General features: G+C 44.3%; 1 protein-coding gene across 4 annotated transcripts in view; it reads right to left on the reverse strand.

The window, feature by feature from the left end:
* Window positions 1-307: 307 nt before the first annotated feature.
* The window catches only part of NEBL (nebulette), a 309,628-nt gene continuing 288,806 nt past the window's right edge, over window positions 308-21,129 (reverse strand). For 2 of the 4 annotated variants that reach the window (XM_040352495.1, XM_040352493.1), the window contains 3 exons: window positions 20,202-20,345; window positions 7,931-8,055; window positions 308-1,039 (listed from right to left, as the gene is read on the reverse strand). In XM_040352495.1, the coding sequence (XP_040208429.1) occupies window positions 863-1,039; window positions 7,931-8,055; window positions 20,202-20,345 (446 nt within the window). In that variant the 3' untranslated portion in view covers window positions 308-862. The remainder of the gene's footprint in view (window positions 1,040-7,930; window positions 8,056-20,201; window positions 20,346-21,129) is intronic. The other 2 variants (XM_040352496.1, XM_040352494.1) reach the window with 1 other exon arrangement.

Raw genomic sequence — 21,129 nt, forward strand, 5'->3', positions numbered from 1 at the left:
GCAGCCCCAAGGGTGGCGCCATCCGCATGGAACTTCCCCTTTATAGTGCCGTCGTATGTGTTGTTCGTCACCACGCTTTGCTAGAGCATTTTTTTTTTAACGATCGTGTGTGGGTGTGTGGGCAATGTCGTTTTAATGATTTTAATGAAGTTGGAAAAAAATCGCTTTTTCTAGAGGCTGAAAACGTTTTTTACAAGCCGAAAAATTATCTTTTTCTCATTCCGTCATGTGATGTCCTTTTAAAAGGAAGTTAAAACACAAAAAAAAAAATATTCAAATCACATTTAAAAATATTATCAAACAAATGTTTTCCTTAAAATTTAATTAAAGTAAAATAATTGAGAGGTTATATTCCTTGTAATAGCAGTGACGTGTTAAATGATGCACACTTAGCAAATAGATCAGAACGTAGCAAAAGCCGCAGGATAAGGTTATCAATGCTTTCCCGTTTATATGATGCCTCTGCTATAATCACGATTGTCAGCACATAACAGCCCTCTGAGTTAAAAGTAGGATAGTATTTCTGTTTGGAAGAAATAAAAATCCTCTAAAATCCCATTAAATAATTCAGTAGAACACTCCGCTACAGCTACAGGTATTTGTCTTTTTTTTTTTTTTTTTTAGGTCCGCTTCTCACGGGTTTATAAGCAGCACAGCTTTAATCTAAGTGCTTTTTTTTGTACGATTTTTATGCCGCCATTTGAACGTTTGTCCTAGAATTTTATGCTAGTGCTTAAAAAATAAGCATGTAAGCTTAAAGATAATTTTGAGAGTTTTAAAACAATGATCGTCAATAAACAATTCATGATCCTCACAAATAAAAGCGCTGCTCGGTGTCGGAACGTGCGGCAAGGCACGGCTCTCAGTTAACTGGCTCGATGTAATTGGCTGGAAGCATTCCCGTCTTCCCTGTTCTTTGCACAGTTCCATACATCCATCCTTCATCAATGGGCTGCACGTTAACAACATAGTCACCGTCCCTAAAGGAAACTTCGTCTTCATCTTGAGCGCTGTAGTCGTACATGGCTCTGTATGTTCTCTAAACGAGAGGCAATAAAAATAAAAATTTAAGCAGGAAACCTCATTAACCGCAACAGTATATTAAAATAACAAGCTGCAGACTTCCTGAGTAAGACGTTTAAAGAGGAGCTCCAGCAAAAACATACAAAAGGTAATTCCATCAATGTATTCATTAAAAAAGTGTTACATGTATTTTGAAAGTTTATCTAGAAAAATTATCAGCATCAGGGACATAAAAATTACTTATTTTTTTTAGGCCATATACAGACCAGACCAGTGTTTATAAAAACAACGTTCCTTTTTGGGTCTATCATAAGCCTGCATCGTAGGAACTGCCATTTAATCCACAAAGTCCCTAGCGTTGGTCCTTACATCATTGATTGTTAAATGTTGCCTGGGGGGGGGGTCCAAACTAACCTTCCGATCCCCGCCTCCAGCACCCCCCCATGGGTGGTACTCATGGTCAGGCTCTGGTGTTAACGGCATTGCAGAGTGAGCAAGATCCAATGAGGACAGCCTCCTCTGGATCTATGCGGTCGCTTCTCTTCTAGGCCAATCAGGTCTCACAGTGGTCACTGGAACAAGTGCCCCCATTGGAACATTTCCCCTTTATTCCTGTTGTGGTGACAAATTAAAAAGAGAAGTATAGCCAAAGCTACTTCTCCTGTAGGTCACAGGAGTGCAGTTCATTCTGCACACCTGTGACCTGTTTTCAGCCAACAGCGGGCTTAAGTCCACTGTCGGCTGATGTCAATTTACAGTCTGGATCCACCCAGATGCCTGGACCAACACCTGGCTCAGTCTCTCAGAGCCTGAGCCAGCCCATCCACAGCCCAGCTCTCCAGCTCTCCAGGGGCAGAGCAGAGAGCCGAAGACTGAAAGCCATGGCTCTCTGTTTAGTGTGAATGACTGAGAGATCAGCGGTGTTTGATCGCTCAGTTCTCACTGCAGAACCAGCAGGGGACAGATGCAGCATCAGATCGATGCTGCATCCACCAAGGTGAGTATAGATGCTTCTCTTTTAAATTTTAGATTTTCCTTCAAGTCCATTCCTACTGATAATGGCCACTAAATAAAACAGAGTTAAAGGAACACTAAAGTACTTTTTTTTTTTTTCTAAAATAACAAACATGTTATACTTACCTCCACTGTGCAGCTCGTTTTGCACAGAGTGTCCCCGAACCTGGTCTTCTGGGGTCCCTCGGCGAATTTCTCGGCTCCTCCTCGCAAGAGCTTTCCACCTTCATGCGAGCGAGCTCGCATGGTGGAAAGCTTTTGCGGGCGCGCTCCCGTGATACAGCGGCGGGCATAGCCGCTGACTGTATCACTCGGCCCCGCCCCCACATGCGCCGCATCATCAGATGTGATTGACAGCAGCGCCAGCCAATGGTTGCGCTGCTATCAATCAGTCCAGCCTAGCCAATCAACGGCCAGGCTGGAAACCGAAGAGGATCACGGGGATGCGTGCGGGACTTTCGAGGGGTGAGGTAAGTAAAACGGGGGTTCGGGGGGGGGGGGGGGCGGTACCGTCAGATGTTTTTTCACCCTAATGCATAGGATGCATTAAGGTGAAAAAACATTTACCTTTACAACCCCTTTAATCTCCCCAATAGGGACACAAAAAACCCCACAATAAACCTGATGGGGGTCTAACCTCCCATGGTTCTCATATCTTTTTCCAAAACTAGGATAAAAAGTTTTGGCTTTAGATATACTTTATTATACTGCTAGTGAGCCAGTCAATTACATTTGCATTGACAATACTATTCGTTTAACATGTTTTCAGGCACTAGGGGCTGGATATGTTTTAGGCAAATTATAGGAGCAAATGGACGATATCACCCATGCAATAATGACCTTTCATGATCCAATAAGCAGGCAGGTAACACAGGAAGCCGAAAAGCTGTAACAGTGACTTTTGTTGTTTCCCCTTTTTAACAAACTTTCACATATATTTGCAAATGTGTCCAACTAAACCCTCTGGGCCAGATTCTCAAAAGAATTACGCCGGTGTATCTACAGATACACCGGCGTAATTCGAAAATCCCGCCGGCGTATCATTGTTTTGTATTCTCAAAACAAGATACGCCAGAATTAGGCTAGGATCCGACTGGTGTAAGTCACTTACACCGTCGGATCCTAAATGCAATACTACGCTGGCCGCTAGGTGGCATTTACGTCGATTTCAGCATCGCATATGCAAATGAGCCGATACGCCGATTACCAAACGTTTTTGCACCGCTTCGCCGTAGTTTACGTCGTTTCCGTAAGCGTAAGGTTACCCCTGCTATATGAGGGGTAACCTTACGTCGGTCCGCCGTATGCCATGTTAAGTATGGCTGTCGGGACAGCGTCAGGTTTTTCCGTTGTTTACGTCGTTTACGTATCTCGTCGCGAATAGGGCTGTGCGTTAATTACGTTCACGTCGAAACCAATGTATTTGCGGCGTACTACAGAGCATGCGCACTGGGCTACGTTTAAGGCCGGCGCATGCGCAGTTCGGTCGGCACGGGGGCGCGCTTAATTTAAATACAAGCCGCCCCCTTTGAATTACGCGGGGATACGCCAGGCCATTTACACCACGCCGCCGCAAATTGCGGAGCAAGTGCTTTGAGAATACGGCACTTGCTCCACTAAGTTGCGGTGGCGTAGTGTAAATAGCTTATGCTACGCTACGCCGGAATCGACGTGAATCTGACCCACAGTCTTTGACATGAACTGTTAGACAGGGCTATTTTTTTTTTTTTTTTTTATTGCAGGCCAGTTGTTAAGTGTGCTGGGAGTTTTTTTCTTGTTTGTAAAGTGTGTGTTTTTATGGAGTAAGGCCCCTATCACATGGGTAATACAATACTGTTGACTTCCACAGTGGATTGCTTTGTCAACTGTGGCTGGCCCGTGTTCAGCAAGTGACCAGGAGGCAATATGCTGTTGTCTACCGCAAGCCTGTTTGAAGAGGGATTTCACACTGAAATCACTCTTCATCATGGCACAACCACGGCCATTAGACACAGTTGCAGCTCCTTCGCTGTGTGGCCCTATTCACTTCTATGGGGTGGGTTTACAGGTGGCATCTCCTGCCAAATATGACATGCCCTACTTTTTTTTGCCATGCGGCGGCCCAATGACTGTGACAAAGTGTATTGGGGCATCTGGTGGCCATTGCCAGGTTTTGACAGGCGGGTGAGGCTTGAGCACATTGCCACAGTGGCAGTGCCCATGTGAAGGGGGGTCTAATGCCCTGTACACACGATCGGAATTTTCCGATCGTGTGTAGCCCCATCTGAGTTTTTTCATTGGAAATTACGATGAATTCCATCGAAGTTTAGATATAGAACAGGTTCTGTATTTTTCCGATGGAATTCCGTCGGAATTCAGATGTGATTTGGCCGGGCAAAAGCCAGATCATGTGTACGCGGCATTAGAGTTGTCAAAATGTGGAATGGACAGAAGTTGGTTCCGGCCATCTCTCTAGATTGAAGGAAGAAAAACGCCACCGCACAACAATGATGTCACGTGGTGCCAGGCTTATTTGCTTCCTTCACTGTGTGTTTGGAGCAGCATCCAGATTTTGAGGCAGAGTGGAAGGACTCAACTTAGAAGTGGAGGAGAAAATTACTACATACATCCATCATCTCTAGATTTTTACAAAAACATATGGATGTTTTTCTGAATGCACAAATTGCGATTATTTAAAAAAACAAACAAAAAAAAAACATTGTAGCCCATTAATTCTGGGAGTGTCCAACTGCCTTAGGGTATAACAGTATATACACAATATGATTTTACCCTATAAGAGAATTGGACCATGCTTTATAAGGATGTTTGCCTTCTGGAGCAACTGCAGGTTCTGAGGATGTATGTTTTTAATGTAGTTATTTTTGTCTTGTTGTTTAAATCCGATGAACATACATCATTCTTAAACTAAGCAGGTTACAATTTTTTTTACAAACTGTTGCAGCGTTTGCTTTAAGAGAGATGATCCCTGTTAGGAAGAGGGATCGCAGCTAGTAACAATCAACAGATCTGTAATATATTCTTGATGGCCACCAGATGGTGTTAAAAACACAACAAGATGTTATGCTTTGGTGTAAACTTGATTTTCTGCTTATGCTGAATTTTATTATTTATTCTATTTAATTTATTTATTATATATTATAGATATTTATATAACGCTGACAATTTAGGCAATACTTTACCTATATATTGTGTGTTCACTTTTAAATAAATTAGTTACATTTCAGGTAAATAATTGTGGAAATGTGTTAAAGGACAGCTAAAATTCGTTTGGCTGTACTTCTCCTGTGGATCACAGGAGTTCAGCTCGTTCTGCACTCCAGTGACGCCCGCTGTCGGCTGAAGTCACAGAGCCAGGCTCGGGCAAGAGCGCAACAATGAAGTCGGGATCCGCCCACATGCCTGGCCGCTCCCTCCACAACCCAGCCCTCCAGTGAGCGCAGGGGGGCAGAGCAGAGAGCTGCTGACTGACAGATGACAGCTCTGTGCTCGGGGTGCCGTGAGAACCGAGCGATCAGAGGTGTTAGATTGCTCGGTTCTCAGTGTTAGAGGTGCCAGGGGACAGATGCAACATCCACCTAGGTAAGTATGATTAAAAAAAAAAATACATCTCTTTTAAAGAACCATTATAATTTATCTTCACTGAAAATAGTACATTCAGATTTATTATTATTATAGTGTTACAGTTAATTCTCTCCAGAACTAGTGTATTACAATGCAAAAGAGTGTGAAAGAGAGTTGTGTTCCACTGGATGTTACGTACTGTAAACCCCAGGTATTTCTAAGAAAGTTTTGGTAAAAGAACTCTCCAAAAGACTTGGAGAAATGTTCCCAGAACCATTTCTTTTGGCATAACAGCCACCAAATCTTAAACAGCAAGATTTGGTAGAATTGTGAGAAATTCCATGAAAAGATACAACCAGGCAAAGAAAGTAAATTATATCTAATTAAACCAACCTCGCCCCTGTAATGTAGGCACCCAATGTGGCAGACAAAGCAAAATAATCTAATCAAAGTGATAAGACCTACCCTCCCACATGTCTGTCATACTTCATCAACACAACAGCGCAGTCCTCTAGGAAGGAGTTTGAATAAACCACGTACAGTAAAACCTTGGTTTGAGAGTAACTTGGTTTGCAAGACAAGCAAAATGTTTTAATAATGTAGCACTACCCCCGAAGAAGCTGCTGGTTTAGATTTGGGCCTGCCATTACCTTACTGTTCTATGCGCTCGTTTCAGGGGTTCTCCTCGAAGAGTTGTCCAGAAAAATGTCTGCACCAAACACGAAGTCTCTTTCAAGGTTTTTATTGAACAGAGTTCTCCATAGGGGTAGAGGGATGGGGAGAGACTCAGGTATCTTTACTTTGTGGATCACGGGTACAACTTAGATCCAGAGGATTAATTCAGTTCCACACTGGATGTCAGCCACCACCAGATAGGCCCACTCTCACTGGCCTAGCAGCTGGTGCGAAGCTCGTTAAAGTCTTTGCCACAGACTTGATAAGTGTTGTCAGGCCATCCCACGATCTTCTGCCACAAGATCGTGTAATCACTCGCACACTTTGTATAGTTCCAATAAAGTACACAACTCACGGTGCCAAGAATATTTCAGCCAGGCCGGCAGCACGTAAGGTAAATTTGCCAGTATACGTCCTTCAATTGAATCCCACTGGTTTAGCTTCCTCCCGTAGCCAAGGTAGCGAAGGACCATTTCTAGATTAGTAGGCCCCAGAAACTCCTGGGCCTACTCTCAGTTAAGAGGCCTTGGACCAGCCGGCTACGAAACAGCTCACACATCCCTGAGGCCAGGAGAGCCATCAGGTCAGGATCGGAAGACCCCGCCAAAACAGCATCTGTCTCTTAAGTACCCCTCCCTAGAATGCACAGCGGGTTGACCATGCCCCCTGAGCCGCTTCTGGGAAAGAGATACCCAATGCATCCAGCCTGCTGCCTTTCCAACCTTGACCTGTGGTAACAGCGACACCCACCATCAAGGGGAAAATTGCGCAACCCAGCTGAACTGAAACACAACACACAATTTAGCATAATCCTTCTGAGCTAAACTACAGCTCAGACACTAAAATTTAACACATAGCACATACTCAATGGGAGCATGGCGCTACAATAAATTTTGCCTTGATATACAAGCGATGTCTTGATATAAGAGTAGCGTCATGTCACAACTGAGTATAAAAAAGAAGAGAGGAGCCTCTAAGTGTAGCAATATGGTTACATTTAAAGCGGGGGTTCACCCTATCGACAGGAAAAAAAAAAAAAAAAATTTCTTTTACCTTTAAATCAGGCACTGTAGCGCGAGCTACAGTATGCCTGTCCCAAATTTTTTCCCCCCATACTCACCTTGTAGTCGTCCATCGAAGATACCGGGGAATGGGCGTGCCTCTGGAGACGGAGGATGATTGACGGCCGGCTCTGGCGCGTCACGCTTCTCCGGAAATAGCCGAAATAGGCTTGGTCTTCACGACGCGTGCGCATAGCCTGTGCGCACGCGCCGTGAAGAGCCGAGACCTACTCCGGCTGTCTTCGGGGAGAGTGACGTGCCAGGGCCGGCCGTCAATCATCCTCCCTCTCCATAGGCACGCCCATTCCCCGCGGGAGCCGAAATCTACGATGGACGACTACGAGGTGAGTACGGGGTTAAAAAAATCGGGACAGGCATACTGTAGCTCGCGCTACAATGCCTGTCTCGATGGTAACATCAAGTACGAGAGGGTGAACTACCGCTTTAATGAAGGTACAACATTTAGCAATTTATTGCTACACTTAGAGGTGCCTCTCTTCCCACAAAGAAACCAACAAAAAGTTAAAACGCCAAACTTTCCACGTTTAGTAGATTTTCTAGAGAATTTTCTAGAAGAAAATAGAAACAATACTTACCAGGCTCTGTGAAGGAGAATGTGCATTTGGAGAGTGCATTGACCTCATAGAGGACATACTTGTAGGCTGCATGTACCCATAGCCTTGAGTTGGAGAGGTGTGGTATGCGCCAGGAAGCACTGGAGCTGCAGACAAAACACAAAGGTAAATAACTGGCAAAGAGCATATAAACACCCCAATCATTTTTTGTAAAGAACATAAGACTTGAACATTTTTCCAGACTTTCCTCTGCCCAAGCTGAGTCACCAGCTGTTCATGGATGATAATAAAGAATTTCCTTTACTGTTGGGATGCATGGCACAGCTTCTGGGGCAGCCTCCTAGAGATCGTCTGTGTGAAATGCTCATACCATCTTAAACGGTATCTCTTGAACTTCCACAATCCACACCTTATTAAACAATAAACCAGCAGTTCTGAACAGAAAAATAATTTTGGTTGCCTGCACCAATTACTTTTTTATTTTAGTCAATAGCCATAGCTTGGGACTATGGAGTATACAGACATAAACTGAACAATAACGAGCAAGCTTTGTCTGCAATCTCAGCATACACTTCCTTACCACAGACTGCTACAGGATCCACAAAACTGTAGCCATGGTCTAAACCAGGGGTGCCCAACCAGTGGCCCGGGGGCCACATGTGGCCCTTGGAGCCCTCTGATGTGGCCCGCAACCTCCTGCTCTGGGATAAAATAGAATAGAATACTGTTATTAAAGGTCAGTTTTATTACTAAAATCACAGTGTATATATGGGAATATCTGTTCTGCAGTGGTTACTGTGCTGCTCTCAAACTGATCCGCAGGTGCAGAGCAGTTTACCTGCAGGTTACCTGCACTGAGCCATAGACTTCTGTTATTACCTGCGAGTTTGGTGAGCTTTCTGAAAGTGCAGCAAACCTGCAGAATATAATAGAAGTCTATTGCAAAGTGCAGGAAAGCCAAAGGTACACTGTGTTGCATCAGCGGTGTGGGTAAACTGCAGCGCATCTGTGTGAAAGCAGCCTTGGGCCCCTTTCACATGGTCAGTCGGACCCAATTGGACCCTCCATTCACCTCTAAGGAGTGGCAGATATAAACCAACTTGTGTTCTACCTTTAATTCAATCCAATCCGCCAAAAAAAATTTATTGTGGGCTGTGTCCGTGTCCACTCTGCATATATAGAGCAGACACGGACCTGCCATCTGCCCGCTCCACTCATTGTGGCCCGTGACCGGTTACCAAGTCACTTAAAGGGGTTGTAAAGGTAAAAAAAAAAATTCCCTAAATAGCTTCCTTTACCTTAGTGCAGTTCTCCTTCAATTACCTCATCCTTCCATTTTGCTTTTAAATGTCCTTATTTCTTCTGAAAAATCCTCACTTCCTGTTCTTCTGTCTGTAAGTACACACCGTAATGTGAGGCTTTCTCCCTGGTGTGGAGAAAGCCTCTTGAGGGGGAGGGGACGAGCAGGCAAGTCAGGACACTCTCTACTTTGCAGATAGAGAAAGGAGCTGTGTGTTAGTGGGCGTTCTGACACTCCAGCTCGCCCCTCCCCCCTCAAGAGGCTTTCTCCACACCAGGGAGAAAGTGTCGCATTACTGTGTGTAGTTACAGACAGAAGAACAGGAAGTGAGGATTTCTCAGAAGAAATAAGGACATTTAAAAGCAAAATCGAAGGGTGAGGTAAGTGAAGGAGGACTGCACTAAGGTAAAGGGAAAAAAATTACCTTTACAACCACTTTAAGTGGCCCTCGCTCTTCAAAAGGTTGGGCACCCCTGGTCTAAACCCTTCTATCAGTCTTCAACTTTCTCGTTCACCTATTGTAAGCAGTATTCCAAGGTACATGAACCCTCATAGAAGATGGAAACATATTCAGTCTTACATAAAAGGAACCTGTGTTTAAACTGCAATTGCTGGCTTTCTTCCCAAACCAAGCTCTGCTATGTCAGAAGTCACCAGTATATCCTGTGACATATGAAAAGTTCAGATTTGCTGTCCTGAATTCTTGCTCTGTGCCATTCTGTGTAGGTGGTAAAGCATGGATGAAAAAGACAGCCCTATAGTCTGCACCATTAAAAATATGTCAAAAATGTAAAGAAAATAACTCAGTACACTTTGGGGTTGATCTACTAAATCTGGAGAGTGCAAAATCTGGTGCAGCTGTGCATTGTAGCCAATCAGCTTCCAGTTATTTTTTTTAATTGAGCAAGCTGAAGTTAGAAGCTGATTGGCTACCATGCAGAGCTGCACCAGATTTTAGCAATCTTTAGTTTATTATATAATATTATGCATATATCTAAATAATCGAAATCTTTATCTAATTGGATAGTGTTACTAATTATGTATAATTACTTTGTCTCTCTCAGTGCAAAGAGCAGGAAAACTGCAATAACCCATGAGCACTATTGTGTCTGAATGTTCTTATTTATCCAGGTCATGGTATAGCACAGTGGTGGTCAACTTTCTAGACATGGGCAGCCTCAAGTGACATCACCAAGGGCCCACACATAAAATTCAGTAAATATTTATTATCAGAGACAGCAGACACAGGACAGGATATAGTTAAAGACTATGGGCATGATACAAGAGATAGTCAGAGACTGTGGACATGATACAAAAGATGCTCAGAGATTGCAGACATGATACAAAAGATGGTCAGAGATTGCAGACATGATACAAGAGATGGTCAGAGATTTCAGACATGATCCAAGAGATGGTCAGAGACTGTTTATATACTGCAGGAGACTGCTAGAGACTGTGAACATGCTATAAGAGTTGCTGGAGACAACTGAAAAATGCAGTTCAAGGCAGTAAAGGCAACGCATCCATTTTCTGTGTGTTTTTGTATGCACAGTTGTGTGTATAAGCTCTAAAGAGCAAAGCTGTGGGTATTCAGGGAACAAAACAGAACAAATCTTTGACAATCAGTGGGATAAAACGCACACTAAAACAGAAAGATGTGCAAAGTTAGAATTCATAGGTATAATTTCTGGTTAGGTAGCCTAATACACATGTTTTTGCAGAGCAAAGCAATGACAAATAACCAAATTTATGAGAAAGAATATATTAAAAATACTTTAACATTACAAGGTGAATGAGGTTAAACCAAACCATATCATTTCAAAGGTTAGTTCAAATGTTAAAAAAAAAAAAGCAAACTGGAAGTTACCTAATCAGTTCACACTTAAAAAAGCACCAACCAATACGAAAAGTTTTTTAATATTCAGGAAATAGGTACAGAACTAAAATCCATGGCAGTGAAGTTCTTGATAAACAAAGGACCAATGATGTCTATAGTAGAGCTGCACGGTAAATCGCGAAAAGATCGTGATCTCGATTCACCCCCACGATCTCCAGGCAGGATGTCCCATGATTTTCGGGTGCGGCCATAGGAAAGTCCCCGGCTTCGGCCTAGCTCCGGGGCGGCGGCCATCTTGGTACACCCGGCGGTGGCTGTCTCGCCAGGAAGTGACATTTCGTCGCCGCCATCTTGCTCCACCCCACACTCCTGCACAGTAATGTTAGTGAGAAGGGGGCAAGCGGACATCTTGTTACACCCAACGGAGTTTTAGATTTCACAGTTATTTTCAACACAAAACGGAGCCTATGTGCTTAAATACAGTATATGTAAATCTGACAGTCTGTTTACATGTTAAATTTTAAAAGCAGCAGCAAACCTTTGCTAATCTGACAGAACACCATTTAGTTAAATGTGAAAGTCAGAGGTGTTCTTTCACATTAGCAAGCATGTACCTTACATGCTTGCTAATGTGAAAGAACACCTCTGACTTTCGCAGGTTTGCTGCGGCTTTTACATATACTGTATTTAAGCACATAAGCTCAGTTTTGTGTTGAAAATAACTTTAAATAAAGATTTTTTTGAGAATAGTAAGAGAATCGTGATCTTCATTATATGCAAAGGAATCGCGATTCTAATTTTTCCAAGAATCGTGCAGCTTTAGTCTATAGGCACCTTCTTAAAGCGGGGGTTCACCCTATTAAAAAAAAAATAATTTTTTTTTTTTTTACTACCATTACATTCGGCATCGTAGCGCGAGCTACAGTATGCCGGTCTTAAATTTTTAATCCCCGTACTCACTGTGCTATGGATCATTGAAGATTCCGGGGAATGGGCGTTCCTATGGTGAGAGAAGGTGATTGACGGCCGGCCCTGGCACGTCACGCTTCTCCGGAAATAGCCGAAATAGGCTTGGCTCTTCACGGCGCCTGCGCATAGCCTGTGCGCAGGCGCCGTGAAGAGCCGAGACCTACTTCGGCTGTCTTCGGGGAGCGTGACGTGCCAGAGCCGGCCGTCAATCATCCTCCCTCTCCATAGGCACGCCCAATCCCCGCGGGAGTCAGAATCTTCAATGATCGATAGCACAGTGAGTACGGGGATTAAAAATTTAAGACCAGCATACTGTAGCTCGCGCTACGATGCCGAATTTAATGCTATAATCATGTTAAGGAGGGTGAACCACCGCTTTAAATAAAATTGTGATTGTAAAGATAATTTTCCTGTAAGAAAAGCTAGAACTATAGATATCTTCTCCTTTACAAAAGTTTTTATTTTCATATCTGCAGCTACACCTCAAATATCTTCAGATGGTTGGATGATGCCTCGGCTTAGAAGTATATACAAAACGCCCAAACTTAGAAGTATATACAAAACGCCCAAACTTAGAAGTATATACAAAATGCCCAAACTTAGAAGTATATACAAAGTAGAACTATGGGCAAAACTCTGTCCCATAGCAAAGATTTCCCTTCACTTTCTGTCCCCTGGCCACTACAGGAGAAGTAAGAGGAAATCCCTGTAAATCAAGGAAACTCCTTGGGGACCCCCAGGTCACCAGAACTAGTGTCCCCATTGGAAGATTTTCCCACTATTACTTTTCTGTGGACAACACAACATTTGGGATTTTCTCTTACTTTCAATGATAATGGTAAACAGGAAAAATAGAGGGTGAATCTCTTTAAAGGGGTTGCAGATGGCAATATAATCTGACAGATGCTCTAATTCCACAATGTCCAAAACTATATATCGGTAACCGCGTTTCCCTGAAAACAAGCCCGGGTCTTATATTAATTTTGGCAACAGTAGGGCTTATTTTTGGGATAGGTCTTACTATGCAATGTGCTGTCTTTTCTCTCCCTATCTCTCCATCCCTGACAGGAATCCCCAGTATGAATTGAGGTAAAATGCTTGTAACATCCTATATTCCACTCTATAACAGTAGTATATAATGTACAATGTGTGTGTTTCTGTAATATAATTGTGCCAAACACATTCGTTATTTCGCTGCTCTACTCTTCTGTGACCCGCCGGAGCTCTCTTCCCCACATTTGTATTACAGAAACACACACATCAGAAACACACACATTGTTCATTATATACTACTGAAATAAAGTGGTTTATAGGATTTTACAAGCATTTTAAACTAAGGCTTATTTTCGGGGTAGGGCTTATATTCCACCCCTCCTGGAAAATAACGCTGTCTTATTTTCAGGGTTAGGTCTTATTTTCGGGGAAACACAATATATATATATATATATATATATATATATATATATATATATATATAGTGTGTGTGTAGCGCCTGTGTACTAAATTTAGTGGGATGAGAGACTTATTTGCTCTCATCTGTGTTTGATTTATTTAAATTCAGCTGTCGCCAGCCCTGAACTGTCCTGTGGGTCATTCTGTACTCCAGAGATGTTGTTTCATCTCTGGATGGCAGGTGGCGCCAGAGGAGTCCAGGCGGAGCCGCTTCTCCCCAGCAGCCAATTAGAGGAGTTTTCCCTCGCAGAGCATGCTGGGGAGGGGTATTTCTGTGGCGGAGGCCATTGCTCTGGGTTCTTTGCGGGTTCCTGGTTCCAGGCGATATGGCCTACCAGGCCGGTGCGCACGTGCTTTGCGGAGTTCCTAAATCTGGACCCTCATGGCCCGGAGCAACTGATGCTGCAAAGGGGCCCCAGTAATTCACTGGGTTCCCCATCCCTCATCAAGAAGATCCCAGGCGAGTTGTGCTGTTTGATGGGGAGTCGGTCTGAGGTGAACCCGGAGGCAGGTGATCCAATAGGGCTTAGACGAACCATTGGGGATCTGGGTGGCCGGACACTGACAGGTTGTATGCTGCAAACTGTCAGTCGGTGACTCAAGGACAAGAAGTTTACCTGAGGGAGATTCAGGCTGGTCATTGACGGGGAGGATTCGCTCTACTATTCACGCTCTTGATGCACTGGGCCTGTGGCAGGGGTCCCTCACCAATCCTAAATTCCAATAGAGCCGGAGACCCGTTCCTCCCCAAAAAGTTCTAAGTGACGCTCTGGCTGCCAGGCCTGTGAGAGGGGTCTGTCCAGGGGCACTTTACCCACTCTAGCTGGAGTGGCGACGTGACAAGTGTAATTATTGGAGACAGGACTGCTTCTTTCTATCCATAGCCTGAATCTGCGGAGTTTGTTCTCTTTTCACCAACCTGTACTATCTACCTCAAGTTGACTGTTGGTCGTGTTGGACCAGAAATAAAGCATTGAAAACATCAACCAACTGTCTGGACATTTCGTCACTGCTCTCACCACCATCATCACCCCTAGACACATCACAGAGGTAATTTAAATATGCCGTCCCAAATCTAACCAGCTGCTCCTCCGAGGGTAGCGCTACATATATATATCAATAAACAAGAGTAAACAAATTAGTGTCCACTTAAAGCGGGGGTTCACCCAAAAATTAATTTTTAACATTACATTCAGCCGAGTTGTCCTAATGACAATCGGCTGTTTTTTTTTTCCCTTTAAAGCGGTTCTCCACCCTAAAGTGGAGTCCCGCTGATCGGAACCATCCCCCCCTCCGGTGTCACATTTGACACCTTTCAGGGGGGAGGGGGGTGCAGATACCTATCTAAAGACAGGTATCTGCACCCACTTCCGGCCCGGCATTCTCGGGCAAAAGACGGGCATTCCGTCACATCCCGTTGTCCCCCCCGTTGTGTGCTGGGAACACTCGGCTCCCAGCACACAGCGGGAGCCAATCGGCGGGCGCGGCGCGACTCGCGCATGCGCCGTAGGGAACCGGGCAGTGAAGCCGCAGCGCTTCACTTCCTGGTTCCCTCAGCGTGGATGGCGGGGGGAGCAGCAGAGAGACGAGCGATCGCTCGTCCTCTGCTGCGATCGGCGGTGGACTCCAGGACAGGTAAGTGTCCTAATATTAAAAGTCAGCAGCTGCAGTATTTGTAGCTGTTGGCTTTTAATATTATTTTCCCGTGGCACATCCGCTTTAAACTAGCAATTTTGTAGCAGAGATTTGTAGCAGTTCCTTCCTCTTATTTTCTATGTTGTTTTGTAGCTGGATTGTGTTGCCGTTTTAACTAGTTATAATGTTTTTATGTGCAGCTGAAAATGGCTGGGCACCATAATGATCAGCAGCTGCAATGGATAACATGAAGAGTTACTGAAGCTGGCGATTCTGTCGCTAAGCTCTGAATGCTGCAAAAGGTAAATTGCTCAGCAACAAATTGCTTGGAATTTCAATGACACTGGCCTTTCATTGATTACAATGCATTTTTTTCCTAGCAAACAAAAATGCTATAGGGACTGATCATGTAGCTTCTACAAATCGCTTCTATGAAATTACCAGTGTGACACGGGCCAAAGTGGAAACCGAATCAATTTAAATCCATATACTATATCAATATTAATAGTACCCGATAAAAACAAGGCCCCCTAGAGCACTTGAAACAAGAAAATGCAGTTCTGGCTGCAGTACTCCTCTCCTTTCTGGGCATTGTCCTTGCAGTGACTCCTGTTTCATTCTACTAAGAAGACTGAGGACAGTGTGAGGGGCAATATCTTCTCTCACAGTGTAACAATGTAGAAGACTGAGGGCACAATGTAAGTGCAGGGCATAATGGACCACCACTGGGGATGAGCTTCGAGTTCGAGTCGAACTCAGGTTCGACTCGAACATTGCCTGTTCGGCGAACAACAAACAATTTGGGGTGTTCGCGGCAAATTCGAAAGGCCGCGGAACACCCTGTTAAAGTCTATGGGAGAAATCTAAAGTGCTAATTTTAAAGGCTAATATGCAAGTTATTGTCCTAAAAAGTGTTTGGGGACCTGGGTCCTGTCCCAGGGGACATGTATCAATGCAAAAAAAGTTTTAAAAACTGCTGTTTTTTCGGGAGCAGTGATTTTAATAATGCTAAAAGTGAAACAATAAAAGTGAAATATTCCTTTGAATTTCGTACCTAGGGGGGGGTGTAAAGTTAGCATGTGAAATAGCGCATGTTTCCCGTACTTAGAATTGTCTCTGCACAAAGTGTAATTTCTGAAAGAAAAAAAGACATTTAAAACTGACTTGCGGCTTTAATGAATTGTCGGCTCTGGCAATTCAGAGCGAATTCATTCATAAAAAAAATAGCGTGGGGGTCCCCCCCAAATTCAATTACCAGGCCCTTCAGGTCTGGAATGGATATTAAGGGGAACCCTGTCGTCAAATTTAAAAAAAAAATGACGTGGGGTTCCCCCCAAATATCCATTCCAGACCCTTTAGGTCTGGTGTGGATTTTAAGGGGAACTCCACCCCAAATAAAAAAAATGGCGTGGAGTTCCCCCAAAAATCCACACCAGGCCCCTTATCCAAGCACGTTAACCTGGCCGGCCGCAGAAAAGAGGGGGGACAGAGTGCGGCCCCCCCCCCCTCTCCTGAACCGTACCAGGCCACATGCCCTCAACATGGGGAGGATGTCCCCATGTTGATGGGGACAAGGGCCTCATCCCCACAACCCTTGCCCGGTGGTTGTGGGGTCTGCGGTGCGGGGGGCTTATCAGAATCTGGAAGACCCCTTTAACAAAGGGGACCCCCAGATCCTGCCCCCCCCTATATGAATTGGTAATGGGGTACATTGTACCCCTACCATTTCACGAAGGAAGTGTAAATAGTTGGAAAAAACACACACCGTAGAAAAAAGTCTTTATTAATTAAAAAATTTATAAAAAAATAAAAATAAAAAAATCCAGTGGTGGTAATCCACTCGGTCCGGCTTCCTGCTCCAACGTTGTCTGTATCCAGCGACGTGTGATCTCCTCTCCGGTCCAACGATGAGAAGATCTTCCGGCATCCAGAGCTCCAGAGCACAGCATCGGAGGCCGCCTCTCTCCGCCGGACACAGCCCAGCAGAATGACGCGGCTGGAGCTTTGACATTTCTTATATAGGGGAGGCTGGGCTACCCGTCACGTGACCCTGCCCCCTCTGACGCAAGGGGGAAGACTGGGCTTCCCCAGTGACATAGCAGAGGGTGCGTCAGAGGGTGCGGGGTCACGTGACAGGTGACTCCACCTCCCCTATATAAGAAATGACAAAGCTCCAGCCGCGTCATTCCGCTGGGCTGTGTCCGGCGGAGAGAGGAGGCCGGCGATGCTGCGCTCTGGATGCCGGAAGATCTTCTCATTGCTGGACCGGAGAGGAGATCACCCGTCGCTGGATAGAGACAACGTTGGAGCAGGAAGACGGGACCGAGTGGATTACCACCGCTGGATTTTTTTTTCTTTTTTTTTATATTAATAAAGGACTTTTTTCTACGGTGTGTGTTTTTTCCAACTATTTACACTTCCTTCGTGAAATGGTAGGGGTACAATGTACCCCATTACCAATTCACATAGGGGGGGGCAGGATCTGGGTGTCCCCTTTGTTAAAGGGGTCTTCCAGATTCTGATAAGCCCCCCGCCCGCAGACTCCCACAACCACCGGGCAAGGGTTGTGGGGATGAGGCCCTTGTCCCCATCAACATGGGGACATCCTCCCCATGTTGAGGGCATGTGGTCTGGTACGGTTCAGGAGAGGGGGGGCGCACTCTGTCCCCCCTCTTTTCTGCGGCCAGCCAGGTTAACGTGCTCGGATAAGGGGTCTGGTGTGGATTTTTGGGGGAACTCCACGCCATTTTTTTTTTATTTGAGGTGGAGTTCCTCTTAAAATCCACACCAGACCTGAAGGGTCTGCAATGGATATTTGGGGGGAACCCCACGTCATTTTTTTTTTAAATTGACGGCGGGGTTCCCCTTAATATCCATTCCAGACCTGAAGGGCCTGGTAATTGAATTTGCGGGGACCCCCACGCAATTTTTTTTTTTTCATGAATGAATTCGCTCTGAATTGCCAGGAGCCGACAATTCATTATAGCCGCAAGTCAGTTTTAAATGACTTTTTTTCTTTCAGAAATGACACTTTGTGCAGAGACTGTTCTAAGTACGGGAAACATGCGCTATTTCACATGCTAACTTTACACCCCCCCTAGGTATGAAATTTAAAGGAATATTTCACTTTTATTGTTTCACTTTTAGCATTATTAAATTCACTGCTCCCAAAAAAGCAGCAATTTTTAAAACTTTTTTTGCATTGATACATATCCCCTGGGACAGGACCCAGGTCCCCAAACACTTTTTAGGACAATAACTTGCATATTAGCCTTTAAAATTAGCACTTTAGATTTCAAACGTTCGAGTCCCATAGACTTTAATAGGGTTCTAAAGTTCACACGAACGTTTGGTGTGTTCGCAAGTTCTGGTGCTAACCGAACAGGGGGGTGTTCGGCTCATCCCTAACCACCACCATAGACCATTCAGCTCTCACAGGGTAATGATGCAGAAGTCTGAGGACACAGTGTAAGTACAGGGATTAATGGGCCAACACCATGGAGCATTCTGTTCTCACATGGTAATAGCAGAGAGAGTGAAATTTAAGGCATCACATTGGCACCCCTCTAATTGAATACCGCTCACCACCAGAGAAGGGAAGAGGATCCTGCGTATGATTGGTTTGGAGACTTCTTCAAGAATGTGAATAAACAAAATGTCATCCTTAATCACAGCGTTTAAACCATCATCCACAAATTATACCAAATAATACTAGATTATAAAAATTTGAAGCATGAGTGAGTGTTGGGCTAAAACCAGTTCAATATTTAACAAACCCCATGAACAGTAACGATCGCCTCCCATGTTTTCTCATTAGGACCTACTTTATAATGTGTTCCTAAAGTTGATTTAAACCCGATTCATGAAATTTGAGCTGGGCATATATATCTGTAGTGTTTTCTTATCTGTCTTCAAAGCACTGTGTCCCGTAGCTTTCTCCTGCTCAGTAGCTCTGTTATTAGCCTGATAACCTCTAGCGAGTTCTCCAAGACGGCAGCCTAAAGTGTGTGTCGTGGGAGGTTGCCATAAATAGATTAGCAGACAGATTGCCGTCTTAGAGCACAGCTCTGCACATTCCTTTCTTCCTTTGCCAATGTGGAGTGGGGGTGTGTATCTTTTCTCCAATCAGCTGTCTTGGCTATATGCCAATAATCCGCTCCAAGTGATGACCAGGAAGAGATTTGCTTCATCCCTGTATATCATCTGAGGCTGTTCACATCTCTGTGTATACAGTATGTGAGGGTTTACATCCACTTCAGCGATCTATATAACCACAGGCTTATCAAATTGTTTTTATATCACAAGTAACACTTTTAATCTCTAGCTTTTAGTAACTTTGTTATTCGTGTTAACCATGGTTGGAGCGAGTTGTAACACAATGTTAGTGGTTGTTACAGGTGAAGCTCTCCACAGCATTCAGGTGCCACTCTTATTTAATGCAGCTGTCCTTGGTACATAACTCCTAAGAACTCAACAACTGTTACTTACAAGGTGAACTAGAACCTTACATCTCTATATTGTTGTATATAGAAACGTGTGTCAGACATTTCCAATCAAAAGCAGTTAAAGGGAACATCTACTGAGGAATACCAATGATGTCAAAGTTCAGTCCGAACACAGTTTTTTTTTTTTTGCTTGTTTGGCAGCAGCTGAACTTCATATATAGTAAAAGTATTTCTACTGCTACTATACATGATAGCTTCCTTCCCGTCAATGGTTGCTAAGAAATCAGCGAGTGCAGGCACCTGCGGCATCCTTAGCAACTAGTGACATCATCTGAACCAGTGATGGCCTCACTCATTGACTGACCAGGAATCCCTGACCATGTAAACAAAAGGATTGGGATAGCATGATATCACTGACCAAATATGGTCATATGGCCATATTTGAGCAATGACCTTAACCAAATATAGCCATGGTCACTGTTTGACCAATAATTTTCGGCCAGCTGCTTTGATTTTTTTAATTGAAAGATGTCTGGTGGGAAGAGGCTGCAAGGGCCACCCACAAAGTGAATTTTGTAAGATTGGACAAATTACAGATTTAACCTAGTAAAGAAGGACAGCTGCTTTAAACTTGAAATGGTCAGTATCTGTTACCTCTTTCATCAGATGCCCTTGTTCCCTCACTGCAGTAAGAGAAACTAGGATTCATCTCAGACATCTCTGACCTGTCATCACCCTGACTCAATACAGCCGGGCCAGCAGAGTGACAGGAGTGCCTGGTGCCGAGGCTTGCTCTATCTAGAAATGAACAAATTCCATTGTGACTGCAACTAAAAAACACTGAGAAACATGCAGTAATAGGAACTAAATAAAGTAACAATACAAAGAAAAAATTGCCAGTTCATTTTGAATAGCACCCCAAAGCACTAAACCAATGCATAGTTGCCAACAGTCCAGAATTTCCCGGGACATTCCCGGTATTTAGACCCTTGTCCAGGTTTTACCGTGTCCCAGGAAATTTCATGGGAAATTGGCATTTCCAGATTTTTCCCCAAAGTCACTGCTAGAGGTCCGGTACTAGTGAAATGTCTCCGCTGCCATTTTACAGAAGACCAGCTCTCATGAGGAAGAAACAAGATGCAGAGCCCAGGTGGCAATGAAAGTGGCTGCCAATAGAAATGAAGCTGCTGCATTTCTATTGGTAGCCACTTTCATTGCCAACCAGGCTCTGCCTCTTTTTTTCTTCCCTTCGGCCTCCACAAGAGCTGGTCTTCTGTAAATGGCGTGGAGACCAAATCACCAATACAGAGCAGCATGGACTAGCTGCATTTGTGGTGACAAAGTGACAAGCTGTATCTATATTAACAAGCTGTATCTGTGGCGACAAGTGAGCACTATATCTGTGGTGACAAGTGAGCACTATATCTGTGGTGACAAGTGAGCGCTATATCTGTGGTGACAAGTGAGCACTGTATCTGTGGTGACAAGTGAGCACTGTATCTGTGGTGACAAGTGAGCACTGTATCTGTGGTGACAAGTGAGCACTGTATCTGTGGTGACAAGTGAGCACTGTATCTGTGGT

Source organism: Rana temporaria, chromosome 5, assembly GCF_905171775.1.
Source record: "Rana temporaria chromosome 5, aRanTem1.1, whole genome shotgun sequence".
NCBI classification, from domain to species: domain Eukaryota; kingdom Metazoa; phylum Chordata; class Amphibia; order Anura; family Ranidae; genus Rana; species Rana temporaria.